This window comes from Lagopus muta, chromosome 20 (assembly GCF_023343835.1).
Source record: "Lagopus muta isolate bLagMut1 chromosome 20, bLagMut1 primary, whole genome shotgun sequence".
NCBI lineage: Eukaryota > Metazoa > Chordata > Aves > Galliformes > Phasianidae > Lagopus > Lagopus muta.
The window spans coordinates 542,459-569,813 of record NC_064452.1 but is presented as its reverse complement, the minus strand read 5'-3'; the positions used below and the strand labels follow the sequence as shown (position 1 = coordinate 569,813).

General features: G+C 51.8%; 1 protein-coding gene across 1 annotated transcript; it reads right to left on the bottom strand.

Moving 5' to 3' along the window:
• Positions 1-6: 6 nt before the first annotated feature.
• MNT (MAX network transcriptional repressor) lies at positions 7-27,355 on the bottom strand. Its single transcript, XM_048967036.1, has 6 exons — positions 27,238-27,355; positions 20,529-21,090; positions 18,413-18,454; positions 17,601-17,712; positions 5,570-5,762; positions 7-4,072 (listed from the first exon to the last, which is right to left on the bottom strand). The coding sequence occupies exons 1-6, from the start codon at positions 27,308-27,310 to the stop codon at positions 3,357-3,359; spliced, it is 1,698 nt and encodes a 565-aa protein (XP_048822993.1). The 5' UTR covers positions 27,311-27,355; the 3' UTR covers positions 7-3,356.

The window sequence follows — 27,355 nt, the reverse complement described above, 5'->3', positions numbered from 1 at the left end:
TTTATTTTTTTTTTTTTTGGGACAAATTAGATCTTCTGAATCCCCAAGTGTACACATATATTTATTTATATATAGCTTTCTCCATAGGGAAAACACATATATCAAAGGAGGAGAGACATTTCTAAAGTGCCCCTTGTTATACAGTACTGAACATTTCTAAGAGCATCAGCACAAATCTGCGGTTTCTGGGCAGGAATTACTGCTGTGGGGAAAGGGCTGCACCTCGCCGTGTCCCACAGAACAGAAGTTGGCCAGCTTTAAAACACAACAGAAACAAAGAAATGCTTCTCGCAGCCACGGAGAAGGCAAAGAATTGCAGTGCTGATGGCCAAAAGACGGGTCGGCTGCTGGGCAGGGCGAGCCTTGGAGGGTGAAGGTTTGCACCAAGGGTGGGAGACAGTGCTGAGGGGGAGAAGCTGACAGCAGAGCAGGGCAAAGTGACACCGCCACAGCAGGAGGAGGGAGGGAGGCAGGGGGACCACGACCACGGGGAGAAGGCCATTAATAATCCACCGGGAAGTCACTGCCCGCATCAAAGAGAACAGGAACCCTACTCTCATTCTACACGCTCCGTGCAGCTCAGTATGGCTGTGCTGCCACCAGTGAGCCAGCATCAGCTCTCCTGGGATAAGAAGCCAATGGAATTAAGGTAGGAGTCAAGTTTTTCAATACAAGAAGTAAGTCGTCATGCAGAACTGCACATAACAAGAGCAGAATGGTGCATGCTGCCCCTGTGCCTCCCTGCCAGCACCTGCAGAACAGGATCCATGTCCAGGTGCTGAAGGGGCTTCTGGTGCTCCTTTGCTGTTGTGCTCACAGCAGCCACACGCTGCTGAGTTCCCAATCTGGGCTTTTTCTCCTTCAAAAGCTCAGCCATCGTTGGCCAGAAATGAGGCTTCCTGCCTCCATTTTGTAATTTCACATGGCTCTGCGAGGTGGAACAGCAAAGAACAGCAGAGGCCACTTCCTCCTCCTCCAAACAGCTGCAGAAGACAAAGCCATGCCTAAGGAGATGACCTTGTTGTGTTCATTTCTCAATGTTCTCTGATGAAGAGCGACTGTCCCAGTATTAATGACCACCTCTAGAAACACCAGCTGAAGGTCCCACGGGCACACAGAACACGGCTCTCGTGGCCAAGCACCTCAATGTACAACAGAGACAGTAAAGACCTGGCAACTCTCATCCTACTGAAACGTGATTGAGATAAGAAAACCATATAGATTCTGCTGCAGGAACTGTGCTAACAGCACAGGCGAGAGCTTCCTCAACTTGAGGATGAAAGAAAACAAGAGTATTAACTACTGAGCAACTCAGGGCTTAATAAATACAGATCTGATGCAACTCTCAGCCGTGTCTACTCAGAAGGCACAATCACACTTTCTGTATGCAGTAATTACTGCTGCCTCCAGCACAGTTTCAGTGATAGCACGGACAGCACAGAACCGGCAAGCTTTTTTCATTATACCCCTGGCACAGCTATCCACAGCCAGGCAAAAGTCCTGCTGGAGCCTACGGGCGTTCTGGGCACACTACAGACCAAGCTTTCCAAGATCTGTGGAAGATCTCAACGCAGAACCAGTTAGCTGGCGAGCAATGAAGTGGCCTCATGGCTGCTGAAGCCTGTCTTACCTCCTCCTGTGAATGGGTGTCGTTTCCAACACGGGTTGGATGCTAGCAGGGAGCGTCCTCTCATCCTGCCTGAAGGAGAACGTCCACTGGCTACAACAGGGATTTTGCCTGCATCAAGGACTGCAGGGCTTTTGTTTTTAGAAAGGAAGATGGAAAAGAGATCATTAAGAGTAGTACTACATGCAAAATGGTGCAAGGAACAGACAGACCATTAACAGTAGTGCTATAGACAAAACGGTGCTCGGAGCAGAATAAGTCAGCAATAAAACACATCCAAAGCAAACTCCCCAGCAGGGACCAGCACACAGTCAGTATTCCTCACCTCGTGACTCAGTGGGAGTTTGCCACTAACTGCAACGAGACCTCACTACCATTAGAGATGGAACAAGAGTTACTTAGGATGCGGAGTTTCTTTGGTGCACGTCCCTCTGCAGTCTGTAAGACACACTGTCAGGTTATGCAGACTGAGCTCATACTGTTCTCCTACAAAAGACTAAATTTTTTTTTTCCCCAAAAAGAAAAAAAAAAAGGTACAGAAATTGCTTGCACTTTGGAAGATACCACATGCACGTTTATCACTTCTCTAATCCTTTGACTTCCACACTAAAACGTGGTCTGTTCAGGAACAAACAAACAAAGAAAAGTAAACCATGCAGCAAAGCAACTTAATTTCTGTTGGTCTTCTTGCCCCACGCTCCACTGTTATCAGGCCAGATAAACACACTGTAAGTCACCAGCACAAAGAGTCTGCCTCTGCAAAAACAAAAACCAACCCAGAAAATCTAAGGCTGGGGACTGGCACGAGGAATCCTGAAACAGTCCTGTAATTCAATTATCAAAATTATCAAAAATCAATTATTGCATTAACAAAACCAAACCAAACAATAAACCCCCCAAAAGCATCCAAACAGAACACTGTCATCAATTAAAATAATAAAGAACAATTCTTTTTTTCCTTTTTGACATAGCTATAAAAATCAAGTCATTTATAAAACTGCAACAAATGAAGTCCGGTTGTGTATTCTTTTTCCTTTTATTAAACAGGACAGAGAACTTCCTTAAAATGCCATAACAAGTCACAGTGATTTTAGATGGTTTTTTGAAATGTAATATACTGATGGGAAGTATCTCAAACGTTCAATTTGCTTTGTTTTTGTCACTGTCTGTGTACCCTGGTCCACCAAACCATCTACGTAAAGTTTCTTGTTTAGAGAGGACACTGTGTCTTCTTCCTCCAGAACTGAATTTTGACTAATAATCCTGCAAAATAATCAACCTTACAAAAGGCCTTCTTCAAATGTTATATTTATATATATATGTATATACATATATATACACACACATACACACATATATATAAATATAGACTTTTATGATTTTTTCCCATTCTACGCAACGTCTCAATAAAGAGATCAGCAGATTTATTCTACAAAGAAGCAACACATAAAAGGGGAAAATTAAAGTCTTAAGAACATCATAACCATATTTCACCGATTACACATAAAAGGAAAAAAAATCACCATGAACAACTGTCTTTTTAGTTTTCTCAGATTAACAAAACTCAAGTGCAGAGGCCCCTCTGGCCGTGCCAGGCCGGCTGCCGGGCAGTGAGCACAGCCCCCCCGCCCTGCCCCTCTGCACCTCAACCCGCGGAGTCGGACGTGGTTGGAATGTACGGAGTTTAGGAAAGGTTCCCAACAGAGACTTCACCTTCGGACGATTCTCTCTAGGCCAGCTTCAGTGTGCTCACGGGGAATGACGGCATGGTTACCATAGTTACTGGATTTAGGACCGTCTGCCCAACCAGCTGTGGGTGATGGACAACTTGGGTTCCTACGGCCGGCTTGGCCATCACCGCTTGCTGGCCAAGACTTGTGGTTCCATTCACTTGCTGGTGAGAGATCGTGTGAGCGATGTGGCTCACCACGGGCTGGCTGACGGCCACGGGCTGAGGGTAGATGGGCAGCTGCTGGCCGAGGTGGGCCATGTGGTTGATGGTGGCTGGGTGCACAGTGATGTGGCCGATAGGCTGAGCAGCAGTGGTAAGTTGCACAGGGCTGGACGTGGAAGGTGCAATGTGAGCGATGTGCTTGGTCTGTGGACCCTGAATGACGTGGTTGACAGTCTGAATGACCGACGCGTGGGTAGTGGCGGTGTGGGCGATAACAGTCGATTGCACTGTCGAAGCCGCCACGATGTGAGTCTGTGCTGGGACAATCGCCTGCGGCTGGACCAGTGCTTGTGTCTGGATGGAAGGCTGTGCGTGGGCTGGGGGCTGTTTCTGCTGGATAGACAGGTGCTGAGGCAACACCGCCAGGTGATGGGAAGCAGCGTTTGAAGGGACGGCTTTCAGGAGCTCTGGGTGCTGGCGCTGGGCTAGTTTTGGTAATGAGTTCACAGGCCTGTCATCTTCCATGTCTTCATCCATGTTGTCTTCACCCTCTGGAAAAAGAATGAAATGAAGACACTCCCATAAAAAAAAAAAATTAAAAAAAAGCACAGCATGAACTGGGCTAACCAGCCTCTCTTACAGAGCAGGACAAGCGGCAGGGAGGACAGCAGGAGGAGTCACTGAGCTGAGGGAGCACAGCGCAGCGCAGCGCAGCACAGCAGGCTCCACTCAGCTCAGCTAGAGAGGTGCTCGCTCACAAAAAGCTGGAAGATCCCAGTTGGCAGGCAAGAGAAGCAACTTGAGCTGAGCGGACGGACAGAAGCTGGACTGAGGAGTGCTCTCTGCACAAAGAGAAAAAGGATTTCTTTTCCTGGTATGTTGTTCTATCAGTTGTAATTACTCCTCCTGCTCCCAGAGCAGGAAGGAAACAGTGATGAAGAATCGTGGCAGCAAGTTTACTGGTCTGGTTCTGGAAAAAGAAGTCTCCATTGATCCTACAAATTAATGAGGCAATGCTGACCTTAAGGAGATTAGGATCATTAGCAGGGCATTCTGCACTGCCTGCTCTAAAGCCAGTCATGCAGTAGAGATTAAAAATCTCAGAAGATACAGAAGCAGCAGGATAACTAGGGAAGATACTTCCCTTTGCAAACCCCACAGTCAGCAGTAGCTTGAAGAGATCGTTTTCAGCAGAGGCCAGCTGGAGAAGTGAACGGCTGATGCCTCAATTTACAAAGCTCTCCAATTCTCTGCTTCCACCAGCTTACGCTTGGAGATGGTCTGGAGCATGCTCAAAGGTGATGAGCCCCGTACAGGAATCTGAACAAACCAGAAAGCTCTGGCTTTCCCTTTCTGGGTACCTGCTGTGCCATCTGCCTGGAGCACCACGAGCAAACGCCACTGTGATTTTAAGGAATTGCTGCCAATAGGAACTGCTACAGCCTTCTGATCTCTGGAAAGCAAAGTGCTGTCCATCCATGACCGCCTGTTCTTCCTACTCCAGGTCACTGATATGGAGGAAAGTGCGCACTCTCCTACCTCACAAAACCTTCTCACTGGAACAGCATGCTTGATCTTCATTAGCATCATTTATCTTCACTGTGAATCTTTCTCATGCAATGTACAGGCTTGCTAAGTTGGTCAAATGCTACAGTGACCTCTCCTGTACCAAATCCTTCTTCTCTGTGTGGCTGAATACCTTCCTTCCTCCGTGCACAAATACATCAGGGCACTTATACACCAATCAGTTTTAATGAGCAGGATTGTGCAGCTGAACATTCTGAAAGCAAGGAGCTTCATGCGAGACACCAGCAGAATGAATGTGCACACCTGTACCTTGGGTTTATGTAACACGGATGCATGATTTTCAGTGTACTTTACACAAGTGTATCATTAGGCCACCATCGCTGACTACAAAACACTGGAAATCCTTTTACTTAATTCTGAATGCAGAGCAACTGTGATGGTGCTAAATGAAGATCCCCCCCACCCGCCTCTACTACCGTGGTGTACAATGATGGTTACAAGAAGAGGGAAACTGTGGGTACCTGATGCTGTGGAGGTAGATGCCTGGTCATCGTCTGGCTGAACTGTCTGCCGAACAATTCTGTCAATCTCCATGATGTCCATCCACTGGCTCAACTCGTTCTTCAGTTCTGCCAGCCGCTGCTGGGTGGCGATCTTCTCTCTTGCCAGCCGCTCCATCTCATGCTCGTATTCCTTTTCCTTTCTCTTTAAAGTCTAAAGACAGAACAAAGTAAAGGAAAAATCTAAGAAGAAAAAACACAGATGTAATCTACGCTGACTTGGTCGCTGCCACATTCATTGCTGGTTCTCTTTTATTAGTAGTTATGCTGGCATAGCTGCATTCAGGTAAACTTACCTCTTCCAAGTTCACACAGAAGGGAAAGGACCTGGCCACAAAAACCTATAGGGTTGCTTTGGCCAACCACTCTCTGCTTTCTAAAGGAAAACTAATGAGTCTCCGAAACTGAAACGGTTAACAGGTCAGGTGCGAGTTACCTCAGCTCCAGGGGGAGCAGCCTACAGCTCCATAGGAAAAGCTGCAGAACTTCTGCACCAGCGGTCAGCACTCAGTTCTCAACAACAGTCTGACCTCTCCTGACTCATGAAACATCAAGGGGATTAAGGCTTATTGCAGACTGCTGGAAAGGCCTGAAGGAAGCACAATGGGTGCAGCTTTCTCTTTGTCACCACATAGGAGAACATGCTTCTACTACACCTATTTCCAAGCATGCTTAAGGAAAGCAAGCATGTACACAGAGCAGTGCTCCTGCAGAGCAACTAACTGCTGGCCCTCTGCTTGAGAAGGGTGAAAATCCCCCACATCCTTGCACTGATAAAGAAGCTCTGTGCAGAAAACTCAGCTCTTATGTGGGATGATAAAACCACAGACAAATTGAAGTATTTCAAAGATGAGGCGCAGAAGAACAGATAGCATCTTTTACTAAACCAACTAACAGTAGTTATGAAAAAAATGACAAGCTTCTGAGACAGAAACTTAAATAGGTCTACACGTGATGACAGTGCATTCCTGTAACCTCAGGCTGGTCAGCACTTAAATCAGGAAGAGAGAACTTTGACACAGACAAGAAAAAGCATTTTTTAAATGCTAAAACACATTTGTATAGGACATGATCGTTCCACACATGTAAGTGGTGATGAAGGCTTTTGGATCCACTCACTCACAGCTGAAGCCAGACTCACACACTTGTTCCAAGGACTGTTATACTGCAAAGCACAGGAATTTCTTACAACAGCAGTAATATCACAATAGAACAACTCTATGCAAAAAAAAAAAATCACAACAACCCATGGTCACAGCAGTTACGTTTATTTCTAAAATAAGCAGCAATCATACTGACACTCCTTGCACCAAAGCCAAACCTCTGGGATCTGCCAATAGAACTGGCACCTACGGCTGGAGCTGAAATGGGTAGAGAGGACCACCAGAACTACATGAAACAAAGTAAGGAACAAAACTTCAACAGAGGAATTCATACAAGTGGCCGACCACCTGTCTTTGCAGGTCTGAAACGTCACTACGCAGAGGCACCTGCGTCCAGGACAGCTGAGGATCTGCAGCTGCCATCTGAGCCACTGCTCCCACTGGGAGCACCAGCAGTGGCTGTGCTGAGGGCTCTGATGAAGCCTCACCACCAGACACGGATGATGCAGGAGGCGCACCCCGGCCCTGGGGCCTCCAACCCAACTCCTGACTCCTGCCAAGGTGGTGCTGCTCTCCCTGGTCCACCTCACTGCTCTGCCAGGGCTGTGCTCCTGCAGCAGGGCTGAATCCTGCAGCACAGGCTGGGGTTGGCTGTCGGCAGTTGGGAAGTTGCACAAAGCAGCAAGCTCTGGTAAAAAGGAGCTGATGATTTTACTCGGAACAGTTTGTGCAGTTTAGCCTCTGCTTGAAATCAGGAGCAGAGTCCACGCAGGGCATGCAGGAACAGTCTGCTGCAGACATGAGTCTCCCTTTCATTTCCATTTCCCAGAAGGGAAGGACAATTCTGAAAGCGAAGGCTGTGCCTGCGAGTGACTCAGCCATGCAGGCCAGCAGGGCTTTGTGCAGAGCGCAGGGCAGTCCCAGGGAGACGTGCCTGCCTGGAAGCTCATTTGCCTTTGCTACGCATGGAATGGGATTTTCCTCCTTCGCACGTAGCTCTCAGCCTTTTCCCACACGGATTATTACTGTAAGCCCAACACAACCGCAGCGGCAGCCAACAGCCGCAGTACGAGCTGCAGTGCTGTGTGCTTTGTGCCCACTCTCCTCCCCACTTCGGAGCCGTTCTGTGGTCCTCGCATGCATCCCACTGCCACTGCCTGGTAAACAAACCAGGAACAAAGTGCTGCTGTCACCCCACCGCAGTGGCCATTTGTCACTGTAAAGAATTTTCCATTTTATAGCTGGCTGTAATTAAATTGCTTATTCTTATGTCAAGATTGAGAATAATGCTCCCACTGCTTTCGCTAGGCCTGCCTCAGGAATAATGCTAACCCTGTGCTGGAATCAGGGAGGTTTAAGAGGCCTTATTAAAAAGCTCCCCTTATAGGCATTACATTAGCAATTTAAAAACTCACTTTCAATTATGAGCTTTTCCAAAAGCATATTTCAGCTGTTGTGCTCTACTACACAGCATCCACTGATTAAAAATTCTCCATCAGTGAGCAATAGTGGAAGTGATTTGTAATTCTGAACCAGATTCCCAAATTCTCTGCAGCCACTGGAGCAGCTCTGGAGCTCACGGCTGTGGGAGCTCCTTGCAGTGCTGCCCCAGTGCAGCTTCCACACAGCACACTGCCGAGTGTTGGTCGGCACGGGCTGCCTATGGCACGCAGTGCTTTGACTGCTGTATGCAATGAACGCAGCTCAAACCTACCGAAAGGATCTCACTCCCACAGGGACTGCCCTGTTGTTACACACCTCTGTGCTGTGCTCACGGGCAGTACTTTTGGGGCTCTGCACTCATCACATCAATTCCAGGCATTCCTTTTTTGAATCCTGCTACGTCTTCTATGAAGTTCTTCAGGTGCAACAAGCAGTTTCTTTAAAACCCAGCACTGAAGCGATTCCCTGGCCAACAAAGCACAACCTGCAGCAACGGAGCAGAGCCCAAATACACCTGAACACCAGCGCCCACCCCTGCATGCACCTCAGCAGTGGCTGCCCCAGGCAGCAAAAGCAGCAGCGCAGCCAGAGTTGCACGCAGAGCTCTGGAGCACCACAGCCCTGCTGCGGGGAGCAGCACCAAGCAGGACCAGGCCCTGCAGCAAGGCACCATCCTGCTCCTTCTCCAAGAGCTCTCACTCTGCTCTTGGGAAAGCCCCAACTGGTTGCCACGGGAACAAAATCCTCTGTTTCCATGGCAGCTGCAGCACTGGCTGGCTCTTACAGATGTGGCCTTGCAGGCTGCGGTGTGCTCCATGGGTTCTCCTGTACAGCACAGAGCTATGGTCCCAGTGCCCCAGGGTTGGTGGCACTGTGACATGCTCCACACAGAGCTCCTGGCTGTTACAACATGGGTCCACCTGCTCTGGGCCAGGTTGCACACAGCATCGCTCCTAAAAACACATGGCCTGCAGCTGCAGCTGCAATCCAACATATCTGGAAGCACTGACAGCACACATATGACACCTCAGTTCATGCAAAAATAACATCTGCATCCATGGCTATCAAGAGGGGCTGTTTGCTAGCACCCTACAAGGAATCCTGTTTGGGGAGGGAGGAGAGGAACGAGGTGCAGAATTTCAGGCTGCTTAACTCTGGTTTTGCATTATTTTCAGCCTCCTAGGCAATCAAAACTAATGCTTCACACAAGCACCAAGACCATAATCAAACTCAGGAGACGAGCACTGCATGCTGCTTCACTCCCAGCCCGGCCCCACACGCAGCCCTGCCCTGCAAACACCTCCTGCCAGATGCAGCAGCCTGCAGCACAGTATGCTCAGTCCTCAAACCGCAGGACCTGATGGGCCATTCGCCAGCAGCTCGTGGCCCAGCTTTTCCATTTGTTTAACCCCGGACAAGGAAGGCAGCCAAAGAGTGCTGTTATATTCTCAGATGTGATTTCACCCTCACATGCATGCAGTGAGCTCTGTGATTTCAGGAAACGAGCACACTGTTTGCTGCAAGAGCTGCCTTGGCTCATCTGCAAAGGACGAGAACTGTGCCGGCAATGGGTCGGTGCCCGTGGTGGTTCTGGGCACCCTATGCTGCTCCCTCCAGTTCACAGAGGAGAGAAATATCCACACAGGAATACTTCACAGAACCAGAAATCTGTCTGCAGCAGGGAATCGTGAGAAGTGAAAACATGCAGCGTTTGCACATGATTAACACTTGGGACTCTGATAAAAAAACACGTCGGGCCACAACCTCTGGAACACCACTGTACTTGAAACACAGCTATCTACAGGTCAGAAGGATCCAGCTCCCACAAGCTCAGCTTGAAACGAAGCCCAGAGAGTTACTGGGGCAGAAGGTAAGGAGGATCCGAATCAGGAAGACAAAGAATAAATTCAGAGAGGATAAAAACCAACCAACAAGCCAAAACCTGCGGCAAGCAGCTGGAACACACAGCACAGACACAACCCAAGCAGAGGCACGGCTGCTCCTGGCACCAACCACCAGGACTGTGCTGGCCTCCACCAGCTCAGCAGATCCACCCTGCTCCTGGACAGCACTTTCAAGGCTAAGAGAAATCCAGCATTAAAAAAAAATACTGAAGTTTGCAATAACAAGGCGTTAAGTTTGGTTGCGGGTTTTGTATTTTTTTTTTTCAATAATCTCTGTGATTCAGGAATTACAAGACATTTTCAATGATGCTAATAGATATGGATGCCCAAAACACCTAAAAATGCTGTGCTGGTTGTTATTTAGAAGACTATCCCAAACAAACTGCTTTAATTTGGCTCTTGCAGCAAATATGTCAGTGGTACAACTCTAACAATAACTTGCAAGCTAAAACCAACAGCACTGCATTGCAGGTAGCAATTGTTACTGATGACAAACTCACTGGACTGGGGACTCCTAAGCCTGTCTGAGCCTGTGCACGGACACACAGCTGGCAGCTCCAGGAGGCAGCACGCAGCCATGCTCCAGCACAGCCATGCTCCTTAGAGATGGGAAGGGACGAGCGCAGAGACACACTGCATCTACTTGCTGCAGGGCTCTGGTATTTTTCTTGGAGGCATCTCACCACGGTGCTGTGGGCGACAAAGCAGGGGCTGGATGTGTCCTGACGCAAATGCAAGGCAGGACACTTCCAGCCCGAACCTGCAAGGCTCAGAGCCGCCCCCAGCACCCCATTCTCCCACACCACTTCTCCCTCATGGTTTCCCCACTGCGGCGTCCAAGCAGCCCCACCTACAGCCTACAGATCAGATCTGGGTCACCAGTGGATTTCCGTCCACCTCCTGCCCTCACCAGCACGGCCACAGAGGGAGCGGAAGGAGGGCTCGGGGCAGCACACAGAGCCCAGGGGTTCCTGCAAACAAGTGTGCCTGCATAAAGCCACGAGCCAAAGCCGTGCGTGCAAATGGAAAACTGCCTTTATACAAGCATTTGGGGCTGTGAGGATGGCCCTGGGCCAGGCACCCCTCCTGCTCTTGCGCTCCTCACTGAATGTTCCTCCTTCTCCTGGTTGGAAAAGCACCTCAGTGCAGCTGTACAGCAGCCCAACACTGCGCACCACACTGCAAGCTGACCCAGCGAATGCAACGGCACCACGACCGGCCTTAACAGAGCAAAAGGAAGCCAAATACAATGAGGACATCCTACCGCACTTTTAACTGCTTATGACACTAAAGGCAAGACAGACAGCTAAAAGTGACAGCAGTTGGAAAAAGAAATCCATTCTTTCTGGTTTGATGTGTCTGCCCATCCACTGCCAGGAGCAGAGCTGCCTGCGCCTGCACAGCTCTTCCTGGTGGCACTGGAGAAGAGGAAGGAACCCCGTGGTCACAGCAGCATCCAAGCAGGGCTGGTAGCTCCGAAGGAATCAGTAGAGCAGCTCAGGGCATGGGCAGGGCCAGCAGCACCACTCAGCACTGATAGATAACAGTGAGTCTGGGAGACTGTACAACTGTACCCTTATTTCCACATTCTCCAGCATAAGTTTTATCAGCATTCCTATCACAGCGCTGTGACACCAAAACAGCAACAGATTGGGCTGATACCAACTTTCAGCTGCTGTGTTATGGTTTCAAAATCCCCCTCATTTGCTGCTTTGCATTGACAGTGTCTGGCAAGACAGCTGCTGTCAGTATGACTGCATGGCACTGCACAACATGGACTGAGCACAGTGATTACTGTTTTCTTGTAACCACTGGTCTGTAATTTTATTAGGTCACCAACTACTTCACAATAATGTTAGAGGATCAGCACATACCCTGCTATCTGTAACAAGAAAGGGAACTCATGCTCTCCATCCCCAGGCCACAGGACTCCCAGCTGCCTCCATAAAAAGCAGAACTGCAGACCAAACCCAACTGTTACTTTGTGGGCTTTTTCTTGTTTTATTTGGGAGTTTTGGTCTTATTTTAAAGGCAAGTGACTTGTGCAGTACTACACCTCAAACGAAGCCCTGCTTTCGCCACAGCATGTGTGCTCCCTCTGCTCCCACCACACTGACATCACACTGACAGCACACACCCGTGGGCTGCAGCATGCCATCCCTTCCCAGCTCCGGGCTGTGCAGCACTCATGGGCTGTTTTGGTCTTACAACCTCGAGTGCTTCAGAAGGTGCTGCCCAGGCCTGAAGCCCCCAAAGGGATGGGAGCCACCACCCCCCGGGGCCAAATCAGCGCTCCCACAGCTCCACAGGAACAGGAACTTGACCTGTGCTCAGGGCGCAGGGTGACACCCGCTGACTCCCATGGCACAGCACTGCCGTGCCCTAATTCTTACATTTCACGTTTTAACGCAGGCTCCAACCTCTGTATTTTACTGAGCATCAGTTTTTAAGATCATATTTCTTGCCTCTTTCTGAAGTTTACAGATGATACCATACCCCTGTGGCACAACCACAGCCTACTGTCGCTGGAAGCCGTCATTGCAATGAAATTCAAGCTAATTAGACAAGATAGAATCAATTGATCGGGTCAGGTAAACAACACAAAGGAGCGCTACTGCATGTGAGAGCTGCTCACATGAGGGAGGCACTGAAACTGCAGACTGACTCAGGCTCTTACCGGACAAGATTCACAGCAGATACATATCTCTGCTGGTAGCTGGCACTGAATTAACACAAAAAAACAACCAACCAACCAGAACCACCAGTTACAGTCATATTTTCAAGGTGAGGAACTTAATCAGATTCAGCATTGCAGTTCGGCTTTATGGATTTCAATCAGCACTCCAGTCTGCGCTGCCTGAGTGCAGATGAGCTCTGGTTCTCTCACAAGAGTAGAGAACGCACTCTAGCACCAGGCACATCAGTTCTGCCTGTGGCACAGCACCTCCCTGTATCAGTGCATTACAGGGTTTTGTTTAGGAATGGACAGAAACCCTTTTCCTGCTGGAGACAATTACTGTATTCCTATTTCACACCATGCCCATTGGTCTGAGCTAGTCAAACACCTCCTTTCCTTTGCACAAACAGCTATCAGAGATCAATGACACTGCCCTTGTTTTAGCCTCCCAAAGCAGTTACACCTGACAAAGGGGAACGGCAGTGCTCTAGGCAGCAGTGGCCCTGCCAGCAGACAGCTAAGGACACAGTGGGGATGTGATGCGAGGTCAGCTAAGGAAGCCTGCCTTTGTAATCAGAAGAGGAAACTGGGCACCATTCACTCAAAGCGAGCGATACAGCCATTTATTTGGGAATCCAAAGAGATGTCAATCACCTTGAGCCCAGTGCACTACCATTTCATTTCTTTTAGCCTGAATTCAGCCCCTGAGAAAGGCATCGCCTCTCTAACAGCACACACAGCTGCTATGCTGCAGTACTTTACTCCCAGCAGCTGGACAAGGACAGATGACCACTGTGAAGCTGGGTTTTGGTAGATCCTGCAGCTGGAGGGTCTGCATCTCGAGACAGCAAGGGGCTGCCACCTGGTCACACAGCACCTGTGCGACTTTGCCACTCATTTACAGATCTTTTTTAATGCACACAAACAGAAAAAAATGAATTGTTTTGCAACAAAAATTCCTCTAGCTGATTACAGGGAGGACTGAGGCACCACGAACTGAGGTCCCTGCTGGTGTCAGTGGCTTTGCTGCAGTGCTGTTCAGTCAGTGGGTGCAGAGCAGAATGTAAGCCCCAGCACCTGAGGTAGGAAGAACCACAGCCCTCCTGCCTCTTTCCCTGGGAACAGATGACACGGCAGACATGATATAAATCCCAAATTAATTTCATAGTTATTTTCCATCTCTAATCCTACAAGCAGCAAATACAACTGCCAGATGAGCTGTATGAACTTGTGAGCCAAGTGCATTTCTTATGCACAGCAAATGCTCCTCTGGCACAACTCAAGCCATGCACGGTTATCACAGCACCTTCCTCCACCCAATACCTTTCCAAACACCATGCTGAGCAGCACACAGCAGCATGGATCACAGCGTGTCCCACTCCACAGACTTCAAAGGATTCTGGTCTTTGCCCCTCACAAGGTCTGGGCAGCTCAAATCTGACCAGTATTTTCTAAGTACGTTGGTGTTCAATCAGCACTTGGCTCTGCCCTTGGTGGGAAGCTCTGCCAGCCGGGCCCTGCAGTGACCCTGGTCTGTCAGCTGCAGCTCCACGCTTGCAAGCTGCTTGCTTTGGCTGTCCTGGTGTCACCCAGTGAGCCGATCGCCTGAATCGCCTGGATATGGTGTCACACCAAATATGCAATGGGAAATAACCCCTGAAACTGGAAAGTGTTCAGGTACCATAGCGACAGGCACAGTCTGAGAACACAGAAGAGAAAACAGTCTTGCTTAAGGGCTTCAATTAGCTCCCAAGTAAGATGATTACAACATTTCCTAGGGGGCAACGAACCCTTCAAAGAGAATTAAATTAAAACACCCAGCTGTGCCGAGTTCTGGCCATGAACTGTCTGCAGCCCACTGCCCTGCGTTCCACTCCTCGGCACTGGCAGCGCCTTCTCCAGCACTGTGGCACAGCTGCTGTTGTCGGGGTTGGTGCCAGACCCACGCTGCTCCATGCCAGGGCTGCCCAGGGCACTCAGACATACTTTCCCCAGGCAGACACCCACATTTCCGTCCCACTGCACTTCTCCATGTCACACGAAACACCCAGGAAGCTGCCAGGAGCCCAGCAGTGCCGCCACTGAGTTCTGCAGGAGGTCAATAGGTGACAACCACATGCAAGGACTGAAGCACACGGCATCACGACGCACAGGGGACAATCCCCTCACCAAAAGGCCACAGAGCTGGGCTGCAGCAGCCCACGCTGCCTGGAGCCAAATCACCATTTAAAAAGATTATTAACTTCCAGCTGTGTTCAGCCTGATTTCCTTCGTGCAACAATGTGCCTAATTGCAGAGATTCTAATTTACTCTCTTAGAGCACAGGCCTGGCTCTAAGGATAAATTAGAATGACAGCTCCACGGGAAGTTTGGAATTCAACTTTGTGACTTATCTGATTTGATGCAGATACAAATATTCAAATCCAGCCAAGGAGACAAGCACCTCATTTGTAAGAAGTTCCAGCTGGAAGAGGGAAAAAGGATTTTGCAGGCAGAGCGGCTGCAGCAAGCAGTACTGCCGTGCTCCTTGTGGCAGATCAGCACAGCAGCACCCCGGGGCCATGCACTGCACTCCTCCCGTGCAAGGCTCATTTCGTTGGGTTTTTTTTCCCTTCCACAAGAAACTACTTTGCCATGCTGAAAGAAGGAGTGTTGAATTTTAGAGCTCTTCTGTACTCCCACGTTCTCTTTGCAAGGCAGAGGCAGCACCCAGCAGCACCCAGCAAGCAGAGAGCTGGAACACAGAGGTGCAGGCAGTCCTTCGGCCAGCCCCATGCTCCCACCTGCTGATCGAGATGAGCCGCACTGATGCTCTGAGGGCAGCATCTGCGGGGGCTCAGCCTGGCCCCATTTGCAGCCTGAACTCCGTGCATTTTGGCATTTTGGTCTGGTGAAACAGAACGGAGCTAAATCCAAGCCAAATTCAAAGCAAAAAAAAAAAAAAAAAAAAGCCATATTTTTTTTCAAGTCAGAAAATTCAAATCGGGTTCCCAGCAATCCGATTTTCAGGCAAACAGCCGCAGCACTCGCATCTGCAGCCTTCAGCAGCACCCTGCCGAGCGCAGCGCGGCTCCGGGCGCTCCGCCCCAGCCCACACGGGGCCGCCGCCAGCACGGCTCTCCCAGCAGCGCGGCGCAGCGCAGCCGTGCCCAGAGGCACCGCGGGCAGCGCGCCAGGCCTCCGCCGCGCCACGTGCTCGCTGCACACGTGGCCGAGGACGCGGCCGGGAGCTCCCGGCAGGAAGGAGGCCGGGCCGCGCGGGGTCACCGTGACCTTCGCCACGGCTGCCGCGCTCCGCCGCCCACCTCCCCGGCGCAGCCCTGCAGCCGGTCGCGGTGTGGCTGCAGCACGGCCCACGGCCCCCGCCCACCCAGCGCTGCCTGCTCGTACAGCCTCCAACTCGATGCGTTTCCCAGTGGTCTGGTGAGGCCATCCCCACCGAATCCTCACAGAGAATTGCGAGCTGCCCCCCAGAAGCACAGAATACAAGTTCTGCCAGAGAACAACGCGCTGGCAGACAAACCATCAGAATACTCCATCTGTATTCATAGCACGCTGCGAGCCAGGTGCGAGCAGCTCAGGACACCGGGACTCCGGCTCCTGGTGCACAGCAGTGATGTGATCACTGCCTGCCCCAGTGCTAACAGAAGCCCAGCTCCATACTGACACCAGCCCAATGAAATGCTCCAATTTCTTCTGGTGCCCGTTAACTACAACACAACCACAACTCCACAAGAGACCTTTCGAAGCAACACGCATCTTTTCCTTTTTCACTTGCCCCTCCCTAGTGGCTGGGCACCATTACATCTTGTCTGGTTTCCGGGTCCCAACCAAAGGCTCTGCAAGGGATGTCACTGGTCAAGGCTCACAAGAGAGCCGAGCTGGTCTAATTCTGAAAGGTAAGAAAATGCAGTGCTGACAGGGAATGTCCAGTACTTCTGAACAGCAGAGTAACACAGTACTTCAGAGACACTGAGAAATACAGAAAGAAAAGAAGGAAACTGATGACGGATGAAAAGCTCAGCACTCTTTATCCCAGCCAAAACACATGAGGTCTATTGGTTCTCCTCACTTGCAAGATGGTGCTATGAATTTGGCTTCCATTTTCTATACAAATTTTACTTGCGCTACAAGCTCTTGATATCACCACCACAGAGGACACTTCTTAAGAACCACTTCTGTGTTTCAATTAACCACTTTTTACAAACATCAGGTGTGCAAAACACCTCAGCATAAGAACAACTTACAGTGTCAGTTGACAAAACTGCTAACAGTGTCAAACATAACAAGGGTAAGCAATCAGTGATGCTTATTTCACTCCACCTGCAATCACCACAATACAAGTTGATCTTTACTTTTTTCCCAGACTGTTTCTTGGTATCCCTGCACATCCTGACCTGACATGATCTGCACATCTTCTCATCAAAACGTTCAGAAATTCAAGGCCTACCCATCTTGGTTAAGCAAACTAAAACCTCCCCAAAACATACGAATTAAAATTCATCTTAGTCCAAAAAGCAGTACCATATCATGCATTTATTTAGGCAGGATGCCCTTTTTTCGGACCATTTGGGTTATCTGTTGCACTCAGATGAAACTGCCTGAAGTCCATCACCATCACTGGTACGGATGGCTTACAGTTACCTAAGGAATTCCTGGGGTAAGGAGGCTGCACGAGGCAAGCTCTCCTAGAAGATCTAAAAGGCCTGGAAATCTGGAGCTCAGAAGTGACCATACTCAACAGGGCTTTCTTCCTTTTCAATCCAGAGCAAAATTTTACTTGGTTTAAGAGAGCTGGCACTGTTCCCTGTTCCAGCACACAGCGCTGTGCAATGCCACCAGCAGGGACCCGACCGCCACCATACCTGGATGTATCGCAAGGCACTCCTGAGGACGCTGAGGTTTGAGGTCTTCTTGTCGTCTACGTTGGGGATGTTGCGTTTTAATGTCTCAAAGCATTCTTTCAAATGTGCACGTCTAAAGAAAACACAGGTGGTTTGTCAGCTTGTGTTAGCGCACACCACAAATCAATTTAGCAGAGGGCTGAAGCTTAATTTGGGCCTTAATCCAGCAAAGCATGTGCACATGTGCATAGCAGTCACTGGGACTACCTGCATGCTTCAAACCAAGCCATCCCAATCCAGCAGGCAGACTGCTTTACGGCTCCGATTCCAGCCCTACGCTGGTAGGAACCTGCTGCCCTATGGTAAATAACTATCACTGCACTGTTGGTTTCATCCTGTGTCTATTTGGCTATGCGGGCTGCAAGATCAGGAACCTCCACTCCGTACTTCAGTGCACGCTGGGCTCCGCTCCTGGTTACTCCACTGCTTCAAATCAAAGAGAAGTTACGCCATTATGCACGTGGGGGTTTACTTTGCGGGATCAGGGCTTTGCAGGGTTACTGTAATGCAGTTATGCGGACAAACAAAACGTACTGAGAAGCAAGAGATGCAGAATCGAGCCATAAGAAAGCAAAGCAGTATTGCAAGGTTCGTTAAATGTAACTAAGAATTTTGTCCAAGTCATTTGTTTAAAAAAAAAAAAAAAAAAACAAGCCCAAGGCAAACAAATACTGACAGACCACAGGCCAAAAAAAAAAAAAAAAAAAAAAAAAACAAAACCAAAATGAAACAGAATTGGGAAAAAAAAAGCAAACCCCTGGCTTTCTACGCACCTGTTTTTCTCCAATTTATTATGTACTTCCCTGGTCCCAACCCTGTAACCCAAACAGAACAAAGATAAACTCAGTGTCAGGTTTAAAACTATTGCCATTCAGCCTGTTCTTTCAGCAGTGCGTGTGTCTAGGACACAGAGGTAAATATGAGAGAACAAAAGCATTGTTGAGATACCACTGGTTTGGAACTACTTGCATATATATTCCTCCCTACGCTGTATTGAGGTAAAATCCATACTTCACACACATTTGTGACAGGGTGAGCATTACCCACGTACTGCACACTGGATCCAACAGCTAACAGCACGACGTGCCTACATAAGCTCCCAGCACCAGGAGGGGACAGTGGGTGCACGGGGCATTCACACAGCACTGGCAGCCCAGATTCTGACCCATTTCTGATCCATGCCTACACTCCAGCGGGGTGAGATTTATGCAGTTGCAAATTAAAGTTTACAAGACTTGGCAGACATATTCAAACCTCTTTCATTTCTGCTGTGCCTGAAATAACACAGCCTAACATAAATATGGAGTGAAGTAATCCAGGAATCCTGCAGCCACTGCTCAAGGGAAAGCCAGGGTCAGCCTCTGGGGGGGATCTGGGTTGCCCCCACCTCACAGACCACAGGAAAACTTTTAGGAAAAGCCAAATGAATTTTTGCAACCATGTTTTACAGCAACAATGGTGATAAAGCAACAGGCGTTGAATACCTTCCACACCCAGTGCAAAGTGGTCGACAACACACCAACAGTGAGGTGAGCACCCAAGGAGGTTGATACATATTTAATAAACATCCAGGTGTTTAAAAATAAATATCTGACAGCCTTTTCCCAGGAAACATTTACAAGCTGGAAAAAACATTCTTTCTGTTCTTACACCCACCGAACACCAGCAATGCACCCCTGTGCCACCAGAACCTGCCCCAGGCCCACACACCCATCTGCAACAGAGCGAACTCTCAAGATCACAGTCTTTCCAAGAGGAATTGTATCAGCACTTTGCAAAGGTTTTCATCCTTACAAACTCTTAACTACCCGGTTTCCACCGTTCCCTCTATGAAAACTGGGATCTCTGTGTGGAGGACACCAGGAACCCTGTCTTTGCCCACAGCATCGCCCACCTCCTGAGCCCAGCACTACTCCTCAGGGTAGCAGGGCACCTATGACTCTGTGCTGCTCCCACACAGCTCCCACTGCCACCAGCTGGGGTGTGGAGGAGCAGAGCAGTAAGCCAGCAGGCAGCACCAGCAGCACATGGCCCCAGCACCTCTGCTTTGCTGCCCAGCTGCAGGCTGACACCAAGGATGCATGGCAGCCTGAGACCACACAGGTGGGCACAGTCTTTCTGGGCACAGCCCCACAGAGACATCCCTCAGTGCAGGAAGCGATGGAACAGTCATGGAAGTGGTAACAGGGATGGAAGGAAGGACTGAGCAGAGCCCTATCAGCTGTCCTGCAGAAAGGAGGACTGCAGGAACACAGGAATGGCTGAGAGGCTGCTGCAAAGGCAAAGGGAACCACTCGTTCTTGCAGTCCGTAAGAAACAGCACAAGAAATAGTAGCAGGCTATGTACTGGGATACTGTACTCTGGATCCCCTAAGGAGCGCTGGCCGACCCAAGTCCATAAGAACAACGAGACAAGCACTGACCACAAGTGGCCCAGCCACGAGGCCCGTCCCAGGCAGGGACACATTCAGCAGCCATGCATCTCCTCTGGCCCCAGATGCTCTGGAGGCCCTCAGTCCCGACAGCAAATAGCAGCCATAGGGAACCCTGTCCTGGGAGACAGAATTGCCCAGAACTCAACACCGCTTCCAGACACCGGGGCTGCCGCACGACCCCCCAAACACCGTAAGCAGAGATCTTCTGCCAAGACACAACACCAGGTGCTGCCTGGGGTCACACAGCCACTGTGGGACTGCTTCCTAATGCCGCTCTGGCTTGGAAAAACAAACCTGTGTACTGTGGTCAGGGGTAAAACATGAAAAACATCAAGCTGAGAAATCCTACTATCAAAAACCAAACCAACCCAGACATCCAGACATCCACTGATCTCAGCATTTCTGATCTGAAACTCCACAAAGCAGCAGCTGCTCAGGGCCCGCACTCACTCACCCTCCAGGCCTCTTCTTCTGCTCGCTGGGTTTCGCGTCCTCCGCCGGAGCCAGCTTCAGGGCACCGAGCGGCTGGGCCGGGTGCGGCACGGGCTGGGGCTGGATGGGCTGCGGGACCACGTGGTGCTGCGAGATGGCCAGGACGGGCGCCGCGTAGTGCTGCAGCTGCTTCGGGCTGCCCGCCGGCGGCGTGCCCGCCTTCCCGTCCGGCAGCAGCGCGCCCGGCGGCCGCTGGATGACCGGGGCCACGGAGGGCGGCTCCTTGGTGATGCCGGGAGCGCTCACGAGGGGCGGGTGGCGCTGAGCCAGAGGCGGGGACAGGGCGGCCTGGGCGGCGGGCTGCGGCGGGCTGGTAACCACGGGGATGGGGATGACGGAGATGGGGGCCGCCAGCGGCGGGGGCGGCGGGGGGGGCGGAGGGGCCGGGGCGGGCGGCGAGATGGGCACCAGCAGCTCACCGCGCGGCTCCTCCGGGGGCACGGCGTGGTTGGCCCGCGGCACGGCGGCCTTCCGCTGCTCCTGCTCCCGCTCCAGGCGGAGCTTCTCGTGCTTCTCATCCTCTTCTGAAAGACAAACCAGAAGACGGTCACTAACGGGGCTCCCCCGCGTCTCCCACCTACAGCCCTTACGAAGTCAGCACGGCACAGCCTGCGCTTCCAGGGAGGCCTTAGGACCAAAGCCAAGGTCACACCGTGTCCAAAGCCCAGGCCAACCCTTTGCTCTGCCTGGCCGTCCCAGTGCAGCACGTGCTGCCCGTGCTCCGCCGCACGCAGCAGCCAGGGCAAACGCAGTGGCTGTGGGGCTGCAGCCATTCCAGACAGAGCTCCTGGGGTCCAGCAGCCCTGTTTGGTGCTGCCAAATCCCAACCCAACCTGGCTTCACACTGACCTCACACTTCTGCTGTGACTTTACTCAAGCTCCTAAAACTCACCCTGATGTGTATGTGTTCCTGTAGGTTTTTAGAATGCCAGACAAATTACATGCAATGTGTGGCCAGACTAGCAAAATAAACCTCATTAAACTTGATCCAGGTCTCCGGCCCTAATCATGTGAACAGGGCACCAATTACATTTATTTATCCATGTCCCATGGCGCCAGGGGCCCTGGCACCCAGACACAGCCTCCAACAAACAGCTCCAACGCCGCCCAAGGAACTCACTGGGTGCCTCCAGGCACCTGCACAAAGCTGAAGAACGGCGCGCCCACAGCCGCTTCATGCTGGGACCTCCTGATAGCAGCATAGAAATGCTCTGGGAAAAGCCAGGATGGCACAGGCTGGGCAAGGAGCGGTACGGCCCAGGGAGGGACAGAAACCCCCAGCACTGCTGCAGGGCTGTGACACCCCAACATGTGCATGCCGGGCACGCTGCTCCATCCCTGCAGCACTGCACAGGAGCTGCAGGACAGCCTGGAGCCGCCCCAGTGCTGCCGGCAATGTTCCCCAGCATCAGCAGAGCAGCAGTGAAACTCCTAAGCACACATCATTCAATGGGCAAGCTGAGAGCACGGCAAAGTAAGGTTACACGCGTGCACTGCTGATCAGAAATATTCATGTAAATGTCTCTGCGAAGCAGGTGCAGCCCTTGGGCTGCTGACAAGCTGCCAGAGACGCCTTTGGTGCTGCAAATATTGAGCTCCCTTGAGCTGAAGGGTTCATTTCAAGAATAGCTTTAGCCAAAACCTGACACCGCTGCCTTCTGTTCTGACTTCACTGGCAAGAAGGCACTGGGCTACCAGCCCCTCCTCTGAGGGGTCAGGGTGCCTGCCAGCAGTCTGTGTGCGGGACACAAATACCTCAACGGTGCAGCAATGGTGCTACAGCATAGAGAGCTGTAGCAATCTTTGCCTTCTGTTCCCTTTGCAAACAAAGTAAAGACACCATCACAGAGACCCTCAGAGCTCTTTCTTTTCTCATAGGAACTAAGTTCCCCAGCTTTCCCTCACAGGGCTGCAAGGCTCCCACCTGCTCACACCTCAGCCCTCAGCCTCACCACCCACAAGTAACGTGGGTGACAGCAACACCAGCAGCAAGGGGAGGACACAACCAATTTTGTCACAGAAGAGCACAGAAACAGGGTCAGCAATCCCTCCCGAGCTATCTGCTGCTATTCTGGGGCTTGGCGGCCCAGGAATATACAGTGCCAGGGACTCTTAACTTCATTACCTAGTAATCTGCCAGGTTTAAAATTATCTCCTCCCTCTGCCTGTGCAGGGAGCACCTCCCACCCACAGCAGGGCTCGGGGTGACTGAGGAGATGCTGGGGCCGGCAGTGGTCAGGGTACAGCAGCTCGTACCTGGGGCCTTCTGCAAATGCACCCCATGAGCGCTCCTCTTAAGGGATTGTAAAGCTATCTTTAACGCTCCTTTTTTGCACCGGGACTTAATCAATATTTATAATTTATCAGTGGCAATGCCTCTGCAAAATCAAGCAGCTTACCTCTGAGTCTGCTCAGAAAAGGCCAGATGTCCTCAGAGCACCTTACCCCCACCGACAGCTGAATGCGGGCAGAGCCACAGTGCTGACTCCCACTTGATTCCGCTTGGAGAGGCCCGAGTGTCCCTTGGGCCCCTGACTCTCTCTCTGCCATCAGCTGCAGATGCTCTGCACTTCTAACAGTGAACACTCCCACTTAAGATGAGGCAAAGCTGCTGTCTGGACCTTGGCACTCTCTTCTAAGCAGTGGCAGAAGTCAGGAGGAAAAGCTCACACAGACTGTGCCGAGAAGGGTCAAGAGCAGAGCTGAGCCCAGCTGTCCGGCAGTGCCCGTCCCGGCATTTTGCCAGGCAGTGGCTCAGCTGCAGAACACACCTTGGGGGTGACAGCAGCCACTGCACATCGCTGCTGCCAGTGCTTCTGTTGGGCCTCCCCAGCAAAACAGGGGATGGGCAGCAGAGGGCAGAGGAGATGGAGAGCTCCCGTTCCCCATCCCACCATCACCGCATCACTACATGGAGTAGCACAAAGCCTCCAATTGCTCATTATCAAATAAATGAGGCGCCGCTTCCTCATTCCTGCATATAGCAGAGGCTGTTCTGGGCTGCACTTGCAAGAGGAGGCCAGGCACAGCACAGGGAAAGCGCAGTCTGAATCAGGGCTGAGTCATCCAAATGTTGCTGACATAAGAGGATACGGCAGGGAACAGCCGCGGCGCTTCCCGGTGCCTGGAAACGAGCCGGAGTGCCGGCACACGGCGGGCCCTGATCTGCACGCCTCTCATCTGCACGTGACGTCAGCAGCACCCACACAGCTCCCGGCTGTGCGAGCAGCGCGCTGCCCCCCACCCCACCCCGGCACAGGGAGCCCCGCACCCCAAGCCCTCCCCAGTCTCACCAGCTGCTGCTCACTGGGAGCTGAGCCTGGCTGTCAGCCCGTGCTGCGGCGCCTTGCTGTCCTTCCTAACACACACTGCATCCTTACGGAAAGGTGAAGCCGTATGTTAGGAGTGCGCTGGGGATGGGAAACGCTTTCCAATGGGGGCCCGGAGCTGTGGCACATCTCTGCAAGCAGAGCCATCCCTCCTGCGACCTGTGTCCCAGTATTAAACACCTCCGGGCCCATGCTGAGCCACCTCACCAACGTCATGCACACTTCCCACACCTTCTCTGCAGGTGTCACCATTCTCTGTGAACAACAACTTCGAATCTCCATTTTCTCAGCCAGATGACTATGACATGCTTATGTCCTATCAGCAAGAGCGAAGCAAAATCAGCCTTCATGCAAACCGTGCCTCTGTAACACCAACCAATGCTGACATCAGTGGGATGGGCCTATCTGCAGCTCCCAGAAACCACAGTGACCCCAGCACCCAAACCTGAGACAAACCAGAGTGACGAGATGACCCTCTTGCCCAGTAAGGGACACAGGGCACGGACACGCTGTGCTCCTGCCAGGGAGAGAGCCTTTCCCTCCACCAAAGCTATGGAGGAACATGGGAAGGTTGGGAAGGCCTCAAGAAATCTCGTGGCCTGCCTTCTAAGTCCCAAACAAGAAGCAACCATCCCTAAACAACACAGATGGTTCTCAAAGCAACAACTGCTCACACCTCCATGGACAGTTTATATCATGCTTAAGTTTGATATTCCGTGTTTAACCGAAACCCTTTCAGTCTCAGTGGGTCCACACAGATGCACTTCAGTGACATTTCTTAGATGGGAGAAGAAAGAAATCAGGTACACTTAGCAAAGGAAACAAAAATGGATCAGGACTGCCAGAAAACCAATCCCACCTCAGCCAGCACCCCCTGCCCAGGCTGCCTGCCCACGGGCTATGTGCAGCTCCACGGGCAGCTCTGCAGCCAACTGGGCTGCTCTGCTGTCTGCACAGCTTCACCTGGACGCGTGGTCACTGAGCTCTGCTGATGCAAGGTGCTGTCTCAGGGCTTTTCTGCCAGGCATCAGCATTTTTAAGAAGCAGTAAGTAATGTATTCTGATGAGCAGTTATTTTCAAGCTGAGCAGCTTCTGTGGTCAGAGCAGGACATGGCACTGAGGGCAGCCAGGACCCAGTCCCACCTTCTACAGGGCGCACAAAAGAAACCATGAAGAACCACTGCCTCCCTTCCCAAGCCTGGGATGGCTCCAAAGTCTGCAGACACAGAACAATGGTGTGCTTTTAGTGTGCCTGTCAGAAAAGAGTGGTAAACCCATATTCTTGACAGGAAACAGAGCCCAGGTGCCTACTGCCCCTGCTGTGCCCACAGAGCAGAGCAGAGCTGAGCCTTGTGGGTGCGAGCGGAGCGCTGAGCTCAGAGCTGCGTGGAACACTGCTGGCACTCTGCACCAACTGGAGCCAAAGCCGATACGCGCTGGGTGACTTTGTGCCACCCACTGAATCACGGCAAAACCAGATCCCTGCAGTAACCACAGGGCCTCGCTGGTCTGGAGCTCATGTAACGTTTCTGGGTTCTCATGACCAGGACAGTGCAGGGCTTTTGTGCCAGGGCTGTGCAGGAGCCGTTGTCACAGGATGCTCTCACTCACCAGCTTGCTTCAGTGGAATGATGGAAAACAGAAATCTACCCTTCAAAATCCTATTTCCACAATTGAGAAAAGATAAATTGAACAGTATCTGCTCATCAAGTCATGATCCATGTGAGCAGGAGCCAGAAGCCTTTGCCCATCACCCCTCAACAGTACCAGCACCATTACCTACACCAGCTCCATGTCTGCAGGGATGTCAGTGCAGTTGCAGTGCCACAGTTCCCCAGTGCTGACTTTCTTCCAGATTCCATGTATGGTCTCCCCTATGGAGGAGCCAAAGCTGGCTATGTCCTCCCACAGATTACATCATCACCACAGCTCTGCCCATCTCCATAACCAATCTCTGAACCTACAGCATCTCCCAGGCACTAAACACGCCTTCCTCACCCAAAACGCACGATCCAGGTTTGCTCGGCTCACTGCAAATAGATGAGAGGCCATCCCACATCACAGCCAGGCCTGCAGCACATCGCCACCAGTGAGGTGCTCCTGCTGGGCACAGGACTCTCTGAAGAAGACACCTGACCAGAGCACCAACACTAACACAGACTTGCTGCCAGGCCCTCCCACAACTTCTTCCGCAGCACTGTGACCAACCAGCGTGCGGGTCAGCAGAACCAGGGAATGCTTTGTGCTGCACTGAGAAAAGTGAGAGTATTTGGAGCTGCACAAACATTCAGGGATCGGTCTGGAGACTTCAGGAATTACCCAGTGCTCTGCAGATGCATAGGGCAACCCAGCACTTGCCTGCAGCCCCTATGGCACTACTGCCATCCCTACCACCAGCAACGGGGGGAGCAGCCTCTAACCTTCAGCACAGCCAATGCTGCAAATCAGACAGCAATCCAGGCGCAGAGAGCAGGAAAGAAGAAAAAGACACCCTGAGTGCATATTTTGGCATCTTCAGGGGCTGTTCTGGGCCGAACCAATAGGAAATCCCCCAAGCACACACGGCAGGGGACATCCCACCCAACCCAGGTGTGCCACCAGCAGTGACACAGGATGGGACAGAAACCCTGCACACCTCTGGGTCACTGCCCATGCTGCAAAGTTTGAGGAAAACGAAACGTTTATCAACATGGGCAGGAGCAAAGCAGAGAGCACAGCAGAGAAGTATAAACGGGAAGAAAAAATAAGAGAACAAATACGAGTTGCTTGTGGTTACATTTTGGGGGGGGATATGTTTTTCTTCGATTATAAAATGTTAACCTCAATTCGGGACTATGAGACACCCACTAATTCACGTCCGGAGTTTGCAAATAACAGACAAAGGAGCTCTGGATTTGCGCGTGTGTGCGCGCGGCAGCACAGCGGGGCCGCGGGCAGTGCGGTGACAACGCACGAACGGCCTTTCTGCCGCATCGCCCCGCGCTGACGATGAGTCACGCAGGAACAAAGAGCGGCTCCGCGCTCGCGGGGCTCCGGGGGGGGAAGCGGCGGCCGCCCCGCCCGAGCGGCCGTGTTGCGGTGGGGCGGGGCGGCCGCCGCTCCCCGCGGGAAACCGGGGCGTGGCGCGGCACCGCGCACGTGGAAGGAGGGCGGGACCGATCACGTCACCCACCCCGCCCCTCCCACCGGGGCGCGCCGCCGCGCTCTTTGCGTGTCCCCGCGCGGCGGGGCGGGGGCGGCCCCGCGTTCCCCCCAGCGCCCGCCGCACCCCCCCCCCCGACATCCCCGTTCCGCGCCGCTTCGACCCCCGCCCGCCCCCCGGCTGTCGCCCCCGCTCTCACCACGTGCGCTCTGCTGCTGCTGCGCCTGCCACTCGAGGAAGCGGGCCGCCTCCAGCAGCGTCTCGATGCTCATGGCGCGGGGCCCCCGGCTGCCGCCCGCCGCCTCTCCCGCCCGCGC

What these genes read in the sequence shown, in the direction of transcription:
- MNT (XM_048967036.1), bottom strand. Translation starts at nt 27,310, where the DNA reads ATGAGCATCGAGACGCTGCTGGAGGCGGCCCGCTTCCTCGAGTGGCAG. An exon ending in GCAGCAGCAGAGCGCACGTG is followed by an intron (nt 21,091 to 27,237) that starts GTGAGAGCGGGG and finishes TTTGTCTTTCAG; the next exon opens with AAGAGGATGAGAAGCACGAG. An exon ending in GTGCCTTGCGATACATCCAG is followed by an intron (nt 5,763 to 17,600) that starts GTATGGTGGCGG and finishes TTCTGTCTTTAG; the next exon opens with ACTTTAAAGAGAAAGGAAAA.